General features: G+C 39.7%; 1 protein-coding gene across 4 annotated transcripts in view; it reads right to left on the reverse strand.

Annotated features, from left to right (window-relative positions):
- Positions 1–19811, reverse strand: part of sno (Protein strawberry notch) — a 111583-nt gene that overhangs the window by 37296 nt on the left and 54476 nt on the right. For all 4 annotated transcript variants that reach the window (XM_076184093.1, XM_076184095.1, XM_076184092.1 and 1 more), the window contains 5 exons: positions 12796–12949; positions 8827–8961; positions 8240–8387; positions 6485–6625; positions 5538–5621 (listed from right to left, as the gene is read on the reverse strand). In XM_076184093.1, coding sequence (XP_076040208.1) covers positions 5538–5621; positions 6485–6625; positions 8240–8387; positions 8827–8961; positions 12796–12949 — 662 coding nt within the window. The remainder of the gene's footprint in view (positions 1–5537; positions 5622–6484; positions 6626–8239; positions 8388–8826; positions 8962–12795; positions 12950–19811) is intronic.

Consider the following 19811-nt stretch of genomic DNA (forward strand, 5'->3'; position numbering starts at 1 on the left):
CTATATAGTGGTAAACAGGAGAATAGTAGGAAGAGTTAATGATGCACATGTTCTAAGGGGAGAGAGTGAGGGAATATCAGATTATTTTTGGTGGAAGGTAAGCTGAGAGTGGAGGATAGATGGAGATAGAGGAAAAGGACAGAAGGTAGGGAGATACTTAGAGTAAACTGCTTAAATGTGAAAAAAAAGAGTACAAATAGCTGAGAGAGGAGTGGAAGTTAAGGATAGAGTATAACTAAGAGTGGAGGAATGGGGATGGTTCAAAGAAGGAGTCACAAGGTAATAGATGGTGTGTGGGAAAAAGACAGGAGGAAATAGAAGGAAGGGTAATGAGTGGTGAGATGAGGAAGCAAAGGTTGTACAAAAGAAGAAACAAGCATTCACAGATTACAAATTACAAGAGAATCATATGTGAGGTACAAATAAAAGAGAAGTAAAACATTAAGGAGGCAAAGAGGAGAGCAGATAAGAAATGGGTAAGAGTATATACATATACCAAAGGCTTTTTCCCCATTACAAGGGAGGTGGCAAAAAAAACAGGCATGAAATCCACTCCCATCCATTCCATTTCCATATACTCCACTCCCATTTACACCCCTCCCTTCCTCTTCTCTTGGCTCTTCGTGGATAACAGGTAATCCCTACATCTTGCTCATTGCCCTGGGTCAGAGTCAGTGTCAAAAGACACAGCATGTCCACAGCAAGGCTGCTTCATAAATTGGCTACCCCCCCCCCCTTTCCCTCCCCTCATGCAGAAATGTAGATGGGGAGAAATCCCTTCGGGCTGCATCAAATTATTATTTCATGTTTACTCCTTCAACCCCCCCTCCCACCATACCCACTCACTCCCTTTTGTGCATCACAGTATCATCCATACACTACCGTTCTCTATTCACCCATCTTCTGTCTTCTCCCATCCTTCCTTAACAGACATTTCCCTCTTTCCCAATGACCCTTTATCCTATCCATCCATCTCATCCTTGATTGCCCCCTCATGTTCACTCCTTCCACCTTTGCTTTCCACACCTCTTTTACTAATCTCTCTTCACTCATTCCTTCCATGTGTCCAAACCATCCCAATACTCTTTCATCAACCCTATCTCCCAACTCCCTTTCCACCCCCATTCTCCTACTCCCCTCCTCGTTTCTCACTTTATCCAGCCTAGTAACCCCTATCATACTTCTCAGGCACCTTATCTCAAACACATTCAAACTCCTCTTTTCATCTCTTACGTTCCATGTTTCTGCCCCATACAGTGCTGTTGGCACAATCACTCCTTCATACAATCTCATCTTAGCATCCATTCCCAAATGTCTATTTCTCATTATACTTTTTAATCCACCAAGGCATTTATTTGCTTCTCTCAATCTACATTCTACCTCCACTTCTCCTTTTCCTGCCACATTTGCACCCAAGTATCTAAAACTATCCACTTCCTCTAATCTTTCTCCCTTAATAATCACTTCCAGTCTGCTGCCACTTTCTCTCCTTGTGCGTCTCATCATCACCTTACTTTTACCCACATTTATCAACTTCCTTCTTTTGCACACATTCCCAAACTGTCACTAACTTTCTAAATCTTCTCTGATCCTACCACAAGCACAGTGTCATCAACAAACAACAACTGGCTTATCTCCCACTTTTTTTCATTTCCAATCTCCAATCCTGACCCATTACCCTTGCATTGATTGAGAGAAGCATGTAAATGCCTTGGGGGATTAAAAAGTGTAATAAGAAAGAGATATTTGGGAATAGATGCTAAGAGAAGATTGTATGGAGTGATTATGCCGACAGCACTGTATGGGGCAGAAACACATAAGAGAGTTTGAATGTGTTTCACATGAGGTGTCTGAGAAGTATGATAGAGGTTACTAGGCTGGATAGAGTGAGAAATGAGGAGGTGAGGAGGAGAACGGGAGTGGAAAGGGAGTTGGGAGATAGGGTTGATGAAAGAGTATTGGGATGGTTTGGACACATGGAAGGAATGAGTGACAAAAAATTAGTAAAAGAGGTGTGGGAGGCAGAGTTGGAAGGAGTGAACATAAGGGGACGACCAAGGATGAGATGGATGGATGTGGTAAAAAGGGCATTGGGAAAGAGGGGAATGTCTTTTGAGGAAGGTCAGGAGAAGACAGAAGATGGGGGTGAATGGAGAGTGGTTGTGTATGGATGATGGTGATGCATGGATGGGAGTGGGTGGGGAATGGGTGAGAGGAAGTATGTGTGAAAAATAATTTGATGCAGCCTGAAGGGATTTCTCCCTGTCTTCTCTTTTTCTGCATGAGGGGACGGTGAGGGGGGATCATCAATTAAATGAAGCGGCCTTGCTTTGGATGTGTTGTGTCTTGCAACACTGCTTCTGACCCAGGGCAGTGGGAGAGATGCAGGGATGACCCTTCATCCAGGAGAAGCCAAGATAAGAGGGACGGAGGGGGGCAAACAGGAGTGGAGTATGTGGGGATGAAATGGGTGGGAATGAATTTTATGCCTTTGTTTTTTTACTACCTCTCCCTTGTAAAGTGGAAAAGGCCTTTGGCATATGTATGTAAAAAGGCCTTTTTCCCCTTATATGGGAGGTGCCTAGTCAAGGCAATCCACCCTTCACACATTCCATACCTATTTGTTTTCACTTTTATTTTAGCTCCCTTAAGCACACACAACCTCACTAGCCATTCCACTATATCAGTTCCTCCCTTTGTGAGATATTCCACATGACACCCATTCAACCCAGGTGTCTTACCAGCTTTCATTACTTTCCATGCTCTTTGTACCTCATTTATTCCTATAGCCTAGTCTTTTTCTTCTCCCATCAGTTACTGGGGGGATGACGACCAAAGATGAAATGAATGGACGGGGTGAAAGGGGCTTTGAGCATGGGATGCCTGTTGAACAGGGAGGGGGAGGATGGGGGCATGGTTGTGCATGGATGATATTTTCCACATTCGGAGATGAGGAGTGAGAGTTGCCATGTACGTGAAGCAACACTGTTGTGGATGTGCAGTGTCTTACTGCACTGCTTCTGACCAAGGCAATGGGCAGGAGACAGGAATGGCCATTCATCCATGAGGACCTAAGATAAGAGGGAAACAAGGGTGGTGGATGGGAGTGTAATGAGTGCATGCTTTGACTTAGCTACCTCCCTTATAATGGGGAAGAAGCCCTTGGTATATAGATAGATAAGATTGATCAGTTAATTTCTTAGCATTGCCTACTGCCACAATCAATCCTTACCTAACAACTACATTCAACAATTCCCTGAAATACTCTACCTTCTCCCCCTCATTGATTTTACTTCCATTTATTACTTATATCTGTCCATCTGTTTAGTTTTTCCTTGCTACCTCTCTTCACTTTCTTCCAAAACATCTCATTCTTTTTAATATTCCCTGTCAAACTCCTACACCAGTTTACATCTGCCTTTCTCTTTACCCCCTCACTTTGCATTTTGCTTCTTGTGCCTCTCTGCTTCCCTAGTTCTAAGTTGCATCTTCTCCTCATGCATTCATTTTTTCTCTTCCACCACTGCCTTCACTTCTTCATCTCCTCATCTGCTGCCTCCTTCTGTTCCCTCCATATCTAACATACCATATTTTGTGCACTTTATCACTTGAAACATGCCCATTATTCTTCCAATCCTATTTACCTTTTATCCCTCACAACCTCCCACACTCCTCAGCTTTTCATATTCTTTGTCCTTGTCATTCAATTTTATTTTCAGTACTTCCATACTTCCCTCCTTTGTCTTCTATTTTCAATTTTCCTATGGCCAAAAAATTAGCTGACGACCTACCTTCTTTACCATACAAAACATCCACACAGAAGCACATACACACCCAGACAAGTAACCAAAGTACTGCAATGCATCAAAGGCAAGGGCAATGACAGAGCTACCAATCTGGAAAGCACTAGTAATACCAGAGTAAATAGTGCTGCTCACTTTATATGCTTAAGACATCTAAGTATTTGGTACTCAGCAAAGATGAATCCCAGGCCATACATATACATATGTCAATGATAGTGGGTTAATGTCAGTGGGTTAAACTGGGATGGGTGTCAATGGACTCAACTGCACTGCACAAAGTATTCCACCAAAGCACCAAGACTTATAGTTTTCTAATAACAGTTTCAACTGTTCATGGCACTCCAATTACTTTTTTTGAGGCAGATTTTCATCCCTTCCAGCCCTCTTCAATCGTATGGGCACACTTCTTCCTCCACCCTCTCTGTAACAAAGCTAAATCTAATCATATCAATCAATCCACCTGTCACCCCAGTTCACATCTGCATCAAACCCACGGTTCCTGAGAAACCAGCTACAGCTACCAGTTCAGCGCATAAATTCCACATACAAAAAGGTTTGAAATCATGACATTTCTTTGGCAATCATCTACTACTAATTTTCATTGTGTGTGACATTATTCACAAACAGCCCTAGACACAGTTTTGAGAAGCCATGATGCAGACTGCCACAAAATGGTTAAGCTTGTCATTTGAGTGTGGCTAGCTTGTCAGACATGGAATCCAAGGACCTTCATTTGTTTACACACCTATGTATCCTTTCTCGATATATCAACCTTACATTCTACAATACCTATCTATACAGAAATAGGCTTCTTCCCCCTTATAAGGGAGGTAGCCAGCCAGCCAAAGCAAGCATCCTTGTTCACTGCCCACTGCCAAGGGATGAAAGAGATGACTTTTCACCCACTACAATATGATGGAATAAAATTTCTTATCACCCCTTCAAATACAAACAGAATGCCTATTCAGAAAAACCAACGAGACAAGCTAAACCTAAAGCATCAAGGACATAAACATCATAGATTCATCCTACTCCATTTTACTGGACTCAAGTAACTGGCCCCAACCATTAGTCTTTCCCAGAGACTCTCCAATTGAAGGTACATTATACTGTTGTCTGTATTGTGTTCCATTATGGGCAACAAAGAATGAATTCAGTGTTTTCTATAAGTATTTAGGCTATCTGGTGTTACTTAGGGAGCTGACACCAGCATTGATTAATACTACATGGGGCACAGAGCAGAATCATGCAATTGTGACCCACAGGTGCCATGCCAAAAATCTTTTCTTTTGAAATTATGTTATTTAGGACTTATACATTAACAAAACTATATGTAAATACAGTTTCTGAACTTCCCTGTAACATTTTAAGCAACATTGGGCACACTAAAGCTAAGAATGCTGCAATTTACCTAGTCCATGACCAGCTTGAAAAATCAAAATGTTGAATTAGATGAAATCTGATCACTCTTTCTGATTAGTAAAAATACTCATTAAAGAAATTACAATTTTGCCATATATGACTAGCCCCAATTTTAGAACTCCTTTACAATTTACCCCTTAAGCCCGACTAAGTTTAAACATACATCCACAACAATGATGTTTAAAATAAAGCCTCAGAATGTTAAGGGTAGTTAAGTTTATGCCTAACATCATAATCAAGTAATAAATGATGTCACCACAATAAAGATGTCCTATGTCTTTCATTTTAAAAACAATTACTTCCAATACTTACTGGTCATTTCGTAATCTGAATCTCCTTCATTGTCTGAATGTGTCTCCTGATATCTCTTCTTGGCACGCTGAGCTGCTTGTCTTACTGTAAGGGAAACAAGACCATCTAAAATCAGCCTTACTTCAGGATAATCAAAATCGTTTCTATGATCAATAAAGGAAATACCAAAAATATAAGAGGATAATTAATGGAAATCAATACAGTAGGTATCATACAGATACACTAAAGGCCATTTCATACACATTAAAACCAATTCAATATCCCTTCTATCTCAGCACCTACAGTGATGAAGAGCTAACTTGGTCTCCTGCTACACTGCAGGTACAGCACTTTCACAAAAGGGGTCCCACAACAAGTTCATTAACCCCTACCGTTTCATTATATGGTGGCCAATTTCCTCAATTTCTTCAAGTAATTGATGGATCAAATGAGTAGAAAAACCCCTTTGACCCATGTCACCCTTTCATTCATTCACATCATGTACACATCTTACTCATTCAATTACTCCCATCTCTGCCCATCAGGGATGAAGGTACACCCTGTTCCAAACACCAATATATGAGGAGGGGGAGGAGAGTATGTGTGAATGATATTTTGATGCAGCCTGATGGGATTTCTCCCCATCTTCTCTTTTTCTGCATGAGATGGAGAGGGGGGTTGCTGATTAAATGAAATGGACTTGCTGTCAATGTGCGTGTCTTGCTACATTGCCTATGACTCAGGGCAGTGGGTGAGATGCAGGGATGAACCGTCATCCAGGTAGAGCCAAGACAAAAGGGAGGGAGAGGGTGAATGGGAGTGGATTATGTGGGGATGGAATGGGTGAGAGTGGTTTTTATGCCTTTGTTTTTTGGCTACCTCCCTTTTAAGGGGGGGGAAAAAGCCATTGATATATATAAAAGTATGAATTATTCCTATATTTTCATGTAGTGTTTAATTATCCTTACCTGGTTTTCTTTTGTTACCACCTGTGACTTCATTCATTATTTCTTGGAATTCTTTACTAGTTTCATTGATTCCTAAAATCTTGTTGATACGATTACGATCTGGAGCTGGGAAGTGTTTCTCTACTAGACACTCCAACACACCTGGAAGAAAATAGAAATTTGATAACAATGGAAAACTTACATGGGTTAAATGACCTAGCTTCTGCTGTGCCTGTTTTTACTATCACTAATTTCCCAATTACCAAATCTAAGTTTCTACTTATTCCCATGCAATTTTCTCCTACAAATGTCTAGGGAAATGAGGGTCTTCAATGAACACTCCGACCCAAACCTTAGTAATTAGGTCTCTGAATGTGAAGTGATATGAACATGTAAGGGCATAAAGGAGATTGGTGTTATGTTTCTGAGAGGAAAGATGGACATGTTGGCAATGAGTTAAATTATACTAAAAGGGATAGGTGAGTTCGAAGGGTAGGGCATCAGGAGTGGAAAACAAGCCAAGAAGGGAAGGAGTGATTCTGTTGGTAGGTGATGAGATGTATGCGTACAGTTAAATGGGAGAAAGTGTCCATCAAGGATCTATCCATATACCAAATATTTTTTTCTTTCTTTCTTTCTTCATAAAGGAGGTAACCAGTCTAGGCATGCAAACACATTCCACCCATCTCACACTCCTTGTGGATAATGGGCCATCCGTTCCCCACCCACTCTTTGGGACAGAAGCAATGCATCTCACAGCAGGGTCCAACAACTGAAGCTGGTTCATTCCATCAAGGATAGTGTGGGTAAAATGAGTATGAGCATGGAAGTATGAATGTTGTGAGTGTATATGACCCTGGTTGTAAAAAAAGTAGGGAAGACAGAAAAGTTTTGGAATAAAATAAACGAGTGTGCAGTATTTTGGATTGAAAGTGAATGTAGTTGTCTTGGGGATTTAAAGGTCAAGAGTAAACGAGCTAATGGAAGGAACAATTGGGAAGTGTGGCATACCAGTGAGGAATGAAAGGAGAGAAAATGTTGTGGGTGAGTAATCAAAGAGAAGTGATGGGTGGTGGTAGTATGTACATACAAATGTTAGTATGATTGTATGTATACATGTGCATTTGTACGTATATCTTGAGCCTAGTCAACAGATCTAAATCTTAAAGTGAAGACAAGGATGCGGATAGGTGCTGTAGATGTGTAGTGAACAAATGATCTTCCGCAATATCCATCCCAAGGGATCCAACATGTAACTGCATATGGTGGTCCTATCAGAAAGACATTAGAGAGGATCACTTCCCTTCTACCTCTCTTCAAAACCTAACCCCTTTACCTATGTCTGGAGGTGTTGGCTCCTTAGGAGTGATACTTATTTCCTGGACCAGGACCATGGTACTTTATCACTAAATTTGACTCCACATTCTCCATCTTCAGACATAGAGCTTACAAATAGGAATTGCTCCTTTTTTCAAACTATTGATATGAGTCACAAACAAATACAACACAAAAAACAATCCAAAGAAAAGAAATAGTCACACACTAATATAACACAAACAATAATCTAATGTTTTAATCTTGACATCTACAGGCAAGCCTGAGGACTCTATGGGGCTGTGTTTCGAGTAAATGAAAGTTGAGACAATAATTATCATTCATTCCAAAAAACCTTATACAGTGCCCAGTGCTAGTCCCAAATTATAGTAATGGTGATGATATGATTTACAAGTAGATTTATTTAGTAATCAAATGAGTGAGTAGTACACACAAACTGACCCTTTGCTGTAGAAACAAAGTCGGACAGCTCGCCATCATCCTTCTCGAGCTGTTCAAGTGTTCGTGCTTCCCCGGTGGACTGAAGACCAATGACAACACAACGATTTGTCTTGACAGCATCACGGGACACACGCACTGCATGATCCACCTAAACAAAACAAGTTCTAGTCTGTATCTTACAATCAAGTCTGCATTTTAATATAGTTTAAACAAATGCCTATTTACGTTCAAAAGTTTATGTATATAAAATCATATATGCACACACTCCAAAGTTATGCTTCTTTTATTTTCTGTGTGAAATGACGAGGTAATGGTCAAGGTCAAGTGAAAGAAAGCGAGGTAACAACTTTAAGTGTGTGGGTGAGAGAAAGAGAAGAGGAGAGACATAGACTGAGAGAGATGGGAGTACGAGGAGAGCGTTTATATACATGCACATGTGCACACATGTAAAAATACCTATGTAGGTATTATATACATATAAAAAAGAAAAAATTGGATAAATCATTTGGTTACTATTATTTGTAGGGTTATAATCTGTAATTTGTCATTCCCACAACGCTACTGTCTCAATTCCTTTAACAACTTACCTTTGAACCAATACAGAGATATTTGAAAAAACGTTGATGTGATGACCAAAACTGTCCCCACATGGACTTTTTCATGCCCTTTTCTGCATTTATTAATTCGGAAGCTTCTTGGAACTTTTGACGGGCTTCAACCCACTGTAAATAAGAGAGACATACATTAGACTCTCAAAATCCCCAACACCTCAACAATGTAGCACCCTAAAGAAGAATTCCACTTTTTTTTTTTACCCTGTGGAAGTGGATGGCTTTAAAATTCTGTTACTTAAAATTGGGATTTTTCTTCTTGATATGGGATTGGCCAAGTCAAAGGAAGCCTTGACTCTTAACATACACATACATATGTATCCCAAAGCCTTTTCCCCCTTTACAAGGGAGGTAGCCAAAAAACAAAAGAATAAAATCAACTCCCACCCATTTCATCCCCACATCCTCCACTCCCACTTACCCACCCCTCTTCCCTCCCATCTTAGCACCTCCTGGATGATGGGTCATTCCTGCATCTTGCTATCACCCTGGGCCAGAAGCAGTGTTGCAAGTCACCACATCCACAGCAAGGCCGTTTTATTTAATTGGCAATACCCCCCTCTCCATCCCCTCATGCAGAAAAGGAGATGGGGAGAAATCCCTTCAGGCTGCATCAATTTATTTTTCACAGATACTCCCTCACCCACCTACCCCCCACTCCCTTTCATGCATCATAGCTTTATCCATGCACAACCATTCTCCATTCACCCATATCTTCTGTCTTTTCATCCTTCCTCAAAAGACATACCCCTCTTTCCCAATGTCCCTTTTTACCACACCCATTTCATCCTTAATCACCCTCTCATGTTCACTCCTTCTACCTCTGCCTTCCACACCTTTTACTAATCTTCCTTTACTCATTCTTTTCATGTGTCCAAACCATCCCAATACTCTTTCATCAACCCTATCTCCCAACTCCCTTTCCACCTCCCATTCTCATCCTCACCTCCTCGTTTATCACTCTACCCAACCTAGTAACCCCTATTATACTTCACAGGCACCTCATCTCAAATACATTCAAACTCCTCTCTATCTCTATCCATGTTTCTGCCCCATAGTTTTGTCAACACAATCACTCCTTCATACAATCTCCTCTTAGCATCCATTCCCAGATGTCTATTTCTCATTACATCTTTTAAACCACCAAGGCATTTACTTGTTTCTCTCAATCTACATTCTACCTTCACCTCCACTACTCCCTTTCCCACCACACTTACACCCAAGTATCCAAAACTATCCACTTTCTCCAGTCTCTCTCCCTTAATACTCATTTCCAGTTTACTGCCACTTTCTCTCCTTAAACATCTCATCACCTTACATTTATCTTCAACTTCCTTTTTTCAAACACCTTCCTAAACTCTGTCATTAACTTCCTCAATCCCTCCTCTGATCCTGCTTATCTCCCACTACTCTCCATTTACTTTAACCATCTACAATCCCTGACCCATTACCTTTGCAGTTACCCCTCACACCACACTATCCATGTATAAATTGAACAAGGTGACAGAACACATCCCTGACAAAGTCCCATCTTTACCTCAAACCACTCACTCTCTCCATTTCTAATCCTAACACAAGTTCTACTACTCTCGTAAAAACTCTAGACAGCTCTTAACAGCATTCCTCCTATCCCATATATCTGCAATACCTCCCACAGTGCTTTCCTGTCTACCCTGTCATAAGCATTTTCCAAATCCATAAAAGGCCCAAAAAACATCCTAACCTTTTCCTAAAACTTTGTCACATGTCTGTCTTACTACAAAAATCTGATCCTAAACCCACATTGTTCCTCACCAATTGCTCCCTCTGTTCCTCTCCTAATCCTCTCAATCAAAACACTCCCATAAACCTTCCCAATAACACTCAACAAACTGATCCCTCTGAAACTGCTACACTTACACTTGTCCTCCATTCCCTTGTAAAGTGGAACTATACTGGCACTCCTCCAGTCTTCCAGCACTCTACCCTCTTTTAAACAAACACTAAATAAGCTCATCAGCCAGTTCACCATCACTGTACCTCCCTTTTTCAGACATTCTGTATGACATCCATCCAACCCAGGTTTACCTGCTCTTATCATCTTAACAACAGCCTTCACCTCATCTTTCCTTAATTCTCCTCCATTTTCCTCACTCATCATGTCATTTTCTCCATCTACACCTTTTACCTTTTCTTCTCTACTTGATTTGCCTCCTCTTCCTCTCTTAATTTCTTTCCAAAACATCTTATTACATTCCATATTTTCTGTCATACTCTTACCCCATTTCACATCTGGTCTCCTCTTTGCCTCCTTTATCTTATGCTTTACTTCTCTTTTCTTTTCTTTGTACCTCTCATATGATTCTCTCATCATCTTTTGTAACCAATTTGCGAATGCTTGCTGCTTCTCTTCTATAACCTTCTTTGCTTCTCATCCCACTACTCACTACCCTTCCTTCTATTTCCTCCTGTCCTCCTTGTTCCATACACCATCTCTGCACACCTTGTGCAGTAGAGATGTATAGAACAGATGATCTCTAGTTCCTTAATTACAACAAATTTGGATGCCTTTTATTGTACACATGGGAAATAGTGGTGGCATTCTTACCCCACTTGATGAAATTTCAAGCAGAAGGCCTACACATATCAAATAAAATACAGGCACTCCTCGTTTAACGACGACAATTGGGACCGGCTTCACCGTCGTTAAGCGAAAGTGTATACTATATGTACATGTACTGTATGTACAATGTCCAGCAATACATGTATCTTTATTTTCATGTATTTTCCCTCTTTTATACAGTACATTAAAGCTTTATTTACGGTGGTTAGGTTCCTGAAATTACCGTATATGACCAAATCCGCGTATGCTGACATTCCATATTGAATACCGGGGTATTTTTTTTAGTTTCGACCATGGGCGCAATATAGCAATAGAAAATTAATTATTAATTTTGTAAATTAAAATATATCAACGTAATATGCAATTTTGTGGGCGGAAATGAAAGTAAAAAATACCATGCTACAAGAAAATATGCTAATGAACGAAGTCGGTAGCATAGGATTGGGACGCCATCTTGTCGTCTGCCAACGTCTCTCACGGCGACGACAACGAGGACGAGCCGGATGACATTTAATTTGCAGGTAATGATTTATCAAACACAGGTCAGGTTAGTTTAGTTTAGGTTAGACGAATTCATCATCCTTTTATTTCTTCGACATCGGCATCTATCATAACAAACATAGTGTACCATTCGTCCGACATGACTTCGTTACTTACGAAATTTGTTTTAGCACCTTTTTTTTCCCGCTCACAAAATTGCATATTACTTTGATACATAATTTACAAAATTAATAATTAATTTTCTATTGCTATATTGCGCCCATGGTCGAAACTAAAAATTTACCACTACCGGTATATACTGTACCCCAGGTAGTTTTTGCAGCTTGCAGGATGGTAATGTAGACCTAAGCTTCAGAACATTTTACCTCACAGATAATATCCACCGTACAAGTTCAATTATAACATCATACAAATTTTCCTCAGCCAACTTAATTATCGTACACGACGTCGTAACTTCGGGAGATTTATGTTAAACGTCTGTCATAAAGCCTGTCCTAACTCCGCGTTGTCGCTAACCGAGTAGGTCGTTAAACGAGGAGTATCTGTATATACTATTGGACAACAGATCCACACCTCACTGAGCATAAACGACTAAAAGGGACTTCACTTAACTATGTTTCCATATACACCAAAGACCTCCCTTAAGATGGGGCTGGCCAAGTTAAGGTACACACCCTCTTCATACACATTACGAGCAATTTAACAAACCCTCCCATCCAAGCCTTGCTGTATAAAAAATGTAATTTGATGTCTGGAATACCCTAGCAAAACATATCCATGATATCTAAAGATTGTCTAGTGCCATATGTGCTCAACCTGTTAAAATTATATCAATTACTCACCAACTTAACAGATTCATCATACATATATTTAAAGTCCTCATCTAAAGGGACTTCCTCAATTCGGAAGGCTACTCCATGGAAGCTGAGTTGCCTTGCAATATACATTCCTCGCAACTTCATGTCCATTGCGACAATTTCCATTGCTCCAACGCCACTGCAAAATCACAAAAGTAAAAAGGTCAATTCATATATCTTGTTTTGTTTCCTTTACTTCATTTAATCTAAGTCAAAGGTTTTAAGTACTGTTTGCATAATCAGTATGGGGGTGATGAATGGGAAAGGGTGGGGATGAAATGGGTGGGAGTCGAATTATGCCTTTTGACTTTGGCTACCTCCCTTGTATGGGAGAAAAAACCATTGGTATTTATATATACACATACATACATATACCAATCGGCACTACCTCCCTCTCCATCCCCTCATACAGACAAGGAGATGGGGAGAAATCCCTTCAGGCTGCATCAATTTATTTCTCACACATACTCTCTCACCCCCCATCACCCACCCACTCCCTCTAATGGGTGGGATTGATTTTATGCCTTTTTATGTATCATCCATACACAACTACAAATTAAATATAATCAAGATGGCTATGCCAGCATTCTCGTATACCCACTCACACCTCATAACATAGGCTACCATATGTATGATACATCACACTACTCGCATTACAGAATATAAAGTCACTACTGTATTACTTGTTCTCTTTTACTCTCAGTCATAATAATGCTCCGTCTGGGGTATTGGCTACATGTTACTGTGGGGTTAAAAGCTACTAGGTAGCATGCAGCTGATACTTTTGGGTCTATATGGAGCACCCTTACGGACTAGAGCCACACATCATTTTGTCTGATAGAAATCTCTATTCATAGAGAAATAATGATACTTTATTATACTGCAACTGTCCCTCCATTATCCTGTCCTCCCACTCTTGTTACTGTCCTGTACCATTTCTCTGAATATTCATTTTCTCATTTTGCTGAACCCTGTGGTGGGGGAAAAGAATACTGCCACAAAGTCTTTCCACTTGAGTTGTATGAGGCGACAAAAACAGGATTGGGATAGGACTAGGCATCCTTCTCCCTGTAGCCCCACAGGGGACATTTCTATACACATATACATATATATATATATATATATATATAAGTAAAATAAAGGTATAAGAGGGTCTGAGAGGAGTTTTACAACCAGTACTTTAATGTGAAGGGGGCTTTGGGGAAGAGGGGAATGTCTGTTGAGGAAGGAAGGGAGAGGACGGAAGACAGAGGTGAGTGGAGAATGGTTGTATATGGATGATGTTCTGACTGCATGAGGAGGAATGGGCGGGGAAGTGGGGGGTGGGGTAGTATGTGTGAGTAAATTTTGACGCAGCCCGAAGGGATTTCTCCCCGTCCTCGCCTTATATGCAAAGGGGGACGGAGAGGGGGGGTCGCCGATTAAATGAAGCGGCCTTGCTGTGGATGTACTGTGTCTTGCGACACTGCTTCTGACCCAGGGCGGTGGGCAGGGTGCAGGGATGACCCGTCATCCAGGAGGTGCTCAGATGAGAGGAAGGGTGGGAGGGGTGTGGAGTGTATTTAGGGATGAAATGGGTGGGAGTGTTTTTATGCCTTCCCCTTTTTGGCTACCTCCCTTGGAAGGGGGAAAAAGCCTTGGTATATGTATGTATGTATGTACTTTAATGTTTGGGTACTTTAATGTGCATGGATGTGGTACAGATGAGAGTAAAAGGGAAGAGATAGGCAGTATGTCTGCCTTCCCCTTTTTGGCTACCTCCCTTGGAAGGGGGAAAAAGCCTTGGTATATGTATGTATGTATGTATGTACTTTAATGTTTGGGTACTTTAATGTGCATGGATGTGGTACAGATGAGAGTAAAAGGGAAGAGATAGGCAGTATGTCTGTGAGAAGAAAGATGGATGTGCTGGTATTGAGTGAAATTAAGTTGAAAGGGAGGGGTGAGTGCGAGTTTGGAAGTGTAGTTGGGAGGATGTCAGGAGTGAAGAGAGGATAAGGGAGAGAAGGAGTGGCTATATTAGTAAGTGAAGAGATAGGTACGTATTTAGTGGAGTGGAAGGTTTCTTCAATGTTAATGTGGATGAAGGTGAAACTAGGAAGGGAGATGTGGGTGCATATGGGTCTGGTAGTGATCAGAATGTAGATGAAAGGGAGGCTTTTTGGATAGATTTAAATGTGTGCATAAAAGGTCTAGGGAGAAATGTCAATGTAGTGGTATTGGGAAACCTTAATGCTAGGGGAGGAAAGGAACCAACAGAGTGGTTGAAAAGTGTGGAGTTCCAGGGAAAAATAGTAGTGGAGAGTTGATGGTGGAGATGTGTCTAGAGAGTTGATAGCAAATATAGTGTGTTTGTGTGTGTGTGTGTGTGTGTATTTACCTAGTATTTTACGGGAAGGGGAGCTATGCTCGTGGGGTCCCGTCTTCATATCTCATTTTATCTAAACTATTTTTAAATTCATGTATTGTTTTTGCACACACCACTTTCTCATCTAACTTGTTCCAACTGTCTATTACTCTGTGAGGAAAGCTGTTCTTTTTCAAATCTCTTCTATAGCTGTCTTTTTTTATTTTCTTTCCGTGTCCTCTTGTATTTCTGTCATCCCATTTTATCAGATTCTTTCTATCAGTAATTTCTATGCCTTTCATGATTCTGTAAATAGCTATCAAATCTCCTCTCTCTCTTCTTTGCTCTAGTGTCTGTAGTTCAAGTTTTTCTAGTCTCTCTTCATATGATAGTTTTGAGAGTGTTGGTGCCAGTTTTGTAATTGCTCTTTGTATTCTTTCAAGTTTTTTTATACATTTTTTTGTACTTGGTGACCATATCGTTGCTGCATATTCCAATCTTGGTCTTATCAGGGTGATTAGGATTTTCTTCACCATTTCTTCATCCAGGTATGTAAATGCAACTTTGATTGTTCTTATTAGATTATAAGTCTCTCCGAAAATCTTATTTATATGTTTCTCAGGTGACATATTATTCATAACAATGACTCCCAGGTCCTTCTCATTTTCTACTTTTTTTATTCCTTCTTCTCCCAATTTATATGCTCCTGTTATTCTGTTTTTGCTTTTTCCAAATTCCATTATACTACACTTTTTTGTATTGAACTCCATCTCCCATTTCCTACTCCATTCTTGTACTTTATTTAGATCTCTCTGTAGTGATTCACAATCCTCTTCAGTTTTCACTCTTTTCAGTAGTTTTGCATCATCTGCAAAGAAGCTCATATAGCTTTCTATTCCTTCATCCATATCATTAATATATATAGCAAACATTATTGGGGCCAGAACTGTTCCCTGCGGAACACCGCTTATTACTTCATCCCATTTTGAGTGCTGGTTTCTTATCACTACTCTCATTTTTCTTTCTTGCAAAAAGTCCTCCATCCAATTTAGTAGTTTGCCCTGTATTCCTCCTTCAGTTTCTAATTTCTTAAGCAACTTCTTATGTGGTACTTTGTCAAAAGCTTTCTTTAGATCTAAAAATGCACAGTCCGCCCATCCATCTCTTTCCTGTATTATATCTATTAGTCTTGAATAGAAACATATTAAATTGGTGACGCATGATCGTCCTTGTCTGAATCCAAATTGCCTTGGATTTAACACTTTGTTTTTTTCTAAATATTTTACCCATCTACTTTTGATAATTCTTTCACAAATTTTTGCTATTGTACTTGTTAGAGAGACTGGTCTATAGTTGGTAGGTTCTTCTTTATTTCCTCCTTTGTATATAGGTACTATGTTTGCTTTTTTCCAATCTTCTGGAACTTTTCCTTCTTTCAAGGAACTATTTAGTATGCTATGTATTTTGTCTGCCAGTTCATTCCTGCATTCTTTTAGTATCCAGTTTGCTATTTCATCTGGTCCATGCGATTTTCTGACATCAAGATTACTCAAGTGTGTTAATATTTCATTCTTTGTTACTTTTATTTCTTCCATAGGGGGGACTTTCTCTTTCCATTCGTTCTCTTCAGGTTGTATGTTCTCCCTTGTAAACACTGATTTAAAATGTTTGTTCATAATTTCCGCCATTTCCATTTCCTCAGTGTATTCAACTCCCTCCTGTCTTAATTTCTCCAAGTCTTGTTTGTTTTTCAGTTTATTGTTTACAAATCTGTAGAATAGTTTCGGTTGATCTTTACACTTTTCTATGATATCTTTTTCATATTTTCTCTTTTCCTCTCTGCACATTTGTACATATTCATTTCTATAGCAGGTATATATTTTCCATTTTTCAGGTCTTCTGTCTTTTTTCCATCTGGTCCAGGCTTTGTCTCTTTTGTCTTTTAACTCCCTACAACTTTTGTTGTACCAGCATTTTACATATTCTTTTTCTTGTTTTTGTCTTGGGACATACTTTTCCACTCCTTTTTTGTAAATTTTTGTCAAAATATTCCATTTCTCTTCTACTGTTGTTTCTTCTTTGTATATTTCTTCCCAGTTTTCTTGTTGAAAGAATTCTCTTATTTTATCAAAGTTTGTTTTTTCATACATCATTCTTCCTTTTCTGTATTGTTCATTTCTTTTCATATATTTTTCTTCATTAAGTTCCAGTTCAATCAATACGTGGTCACTTTTACTTATTGGTGTTTTATATTCAATTTTGTCCACTATTCTAGGTTCGGATGTAATTACTAGGTCTAGTTTCGATGGCTCTTCTTCATTTCTATACCTAGTGTTCTCCTGTATCCATTGTGTCATTGTATGGTCAGTAACCATCTCGAGTAGAGCGTTTCCCCATGAGCCGTCTCCACCCTTTACTGTCATTTCTTCCCAGCAGATTTCTTTGCAATTAAAGTCGCCCATTATAACTATTCTTCCTCCCTCTTCCATTATCTTGTTTAATGTTATCTTTGTGTCTTCTAACATACTTTTATGTTCACTCTCTTCCCATGAGGCTGTTTTTGGGGGCACATAATTTATCACAAACTTTCTGTTCTTCTTATCTCTGTCTTCTACTTCCATCATTATCATTTCTACTGTATTCTTTCCATATGTGACACCCTTCACGTTTATATCCTTCTTAGTCAGGAACATAACTCCACCCCCTTCCTTTTTCACTCTGTTTCTAATCCAATAATTATATGCATCATGTCCTACACTGTTGGGTGGTAGTGGACCTTTTAATTTTGTTTCTACAATTCCCATTATGTCTGGTTCTTTTTCTTTCAAATAATCATTCGGTTCATTCAATCCTGTTATTAATCCATCTATATTTGTGTAAGACACTCTTAGTTTTCTGTCACTTCCATTGTGTTCTCTGTTTCCCCTTTTGTTTTTCTCTTTTATGTCGACTTTCTTCAGTTTCATATTCACTACTCTCCAATAGAATCTCTCTTTTTCTGACTCCGTTCTTATCTCGTTTTTTTCCTTTGCTTCAAGTCTTTTCTGTTTTTCTTCCTCTCTTTCCTCTTTATTCATTTCCCTTTTTATCCATACCTTTTTATATTGTTCACTTGTTGCTAGTTTCCCTGTTTTGGATAAGATATTCTCAGCCGTAGTTTGTGACCTGAATTTAATCTTGATTGGTCTGGTCTTGTCTGTACTATATTTCCCTAGTCTGAATTTCTCTTCGATTTGTTTCATTATTTCTGGTTCATCTTCCTGAACTAATTCTAGTAAATTTCTTACTTTTTCATTTTCCTCTTTGATTCTTGTGGTTCTATCTGGGTTATGTTTCTCTTCCATTCCTAATATAATTATACATTTCTTTTTGTCTGCTAAGTCTCTTACTATATTCTCCTTCTGTCTCATCACTTTAATAACTGAGTTTTCAGTTTGTTCATTCATTTGCTGTCTGATTATGTCAGTGAATGCAACCTTGCTATTTTCATGAATTTTTTTCCAACCCTCCTTGTTCTCCATATTATTCTCCTTTAAGACTTTATTCTCATCTTTTACTTCTTTTAACTGTTGTTTTAATTCTTCAATTTCCTTAGTTAAGTTTTTGTTCGCCCTCTCTAGTTCTTCCAATTTTTCAATTCTTCGTATCATACTGTCAACATTACCGAACCTACGCTCCAAGTCCTCGATCACCTTATCAACCTTCTCCTCTAGTCTTGTCAGTCGGGGGGGGGGGGTTTGTGTCCCCCCCACCCTCTTTAAATCCCTTGAAAATATTCTCATCACTTTCTACTGTATTGCTCCTATCTATACTTCTAATCTTTACATTCTTATTAGACATTTCGTCGTCTTCCAGCTGGTCTTGCGGTCGCTTGTTTACTTTTCGGCGGTCTGTTTGGGCCAAGTCCTCTACTTCCTCATTTCCTTCCATTTCCCCAGCAATCCCTCCCCTTCTCCTCTTTCCTTACTTTCCCACTACCCCACGAGCAATTTCCCCCCCACCCTGTAAATACAAAAAGGCACTTCTCTTTGCGTTGGGATCCACAATCTGCACTTTTCTTCAGAACGTTCTTCAAGCCGTCCGTTCGTTGAAAGTGTGTGTGTGTGTGTGTGTGTGTGTAGTGGAAGGAGGTTTCTTCAAGGTTAATGTGGATGAAGGTGAAACTGGGAAAGGTACAGATGGAGAGCTGCCTAGTGTAGGCCTTATGGTCTCTTGCAGTCTCCTTTATTCTTATGTTCTTATGTTTTTGTAAGTGCATATGGACCTGGTAGTGTAGGAGAAAGGGAGGCTTTTTGGATAGACTTAAATGAGTGCATAGAGGGATTAGGGAGAAACGTCAATGTAGTAGTATTGGGAGACCTTAATGCTAGGGTAGGAAATGAACCAAGAGAATGGTTGGGAAATGTGGAGTTCCAGGAAAGAATTGTAGCGGAGAGTTGATGGTGGAGATGTGTCTAGAAAGAGAGTTGATGATAGCAAATACAGTATTCAGGAAGAGAGTCAAGCACAATTACACATGGGAGAGGGTGTTAATGGACTATGTAGTGGTAGATAGGAGTATAATAGGAAGAGTTAAGAATGCACATGTTCTAAGGGGAGAGAGTGGGGGAATATCAGATCACTTTCAGGTGGAAGGTAAGTTGAGAGTGGAGGA

The sequence above is a fragment of the Oratosquilla oratoria genome, chromosome 4 (assembly GCF_046742065.1).
Source record: "Oratosquilla oratoria isolate Oo_2021 chromosome 4, ASM4674206v1, whole genome shotgun sequence".
In the NCBI taxonomy this organism is placed as follows: Eukaryota; Metazoa; Arthropoda; class Malacostraca; order Stomatopoda; family Squillidae; genus Oratosquilla; species Oratosquilla oratoria.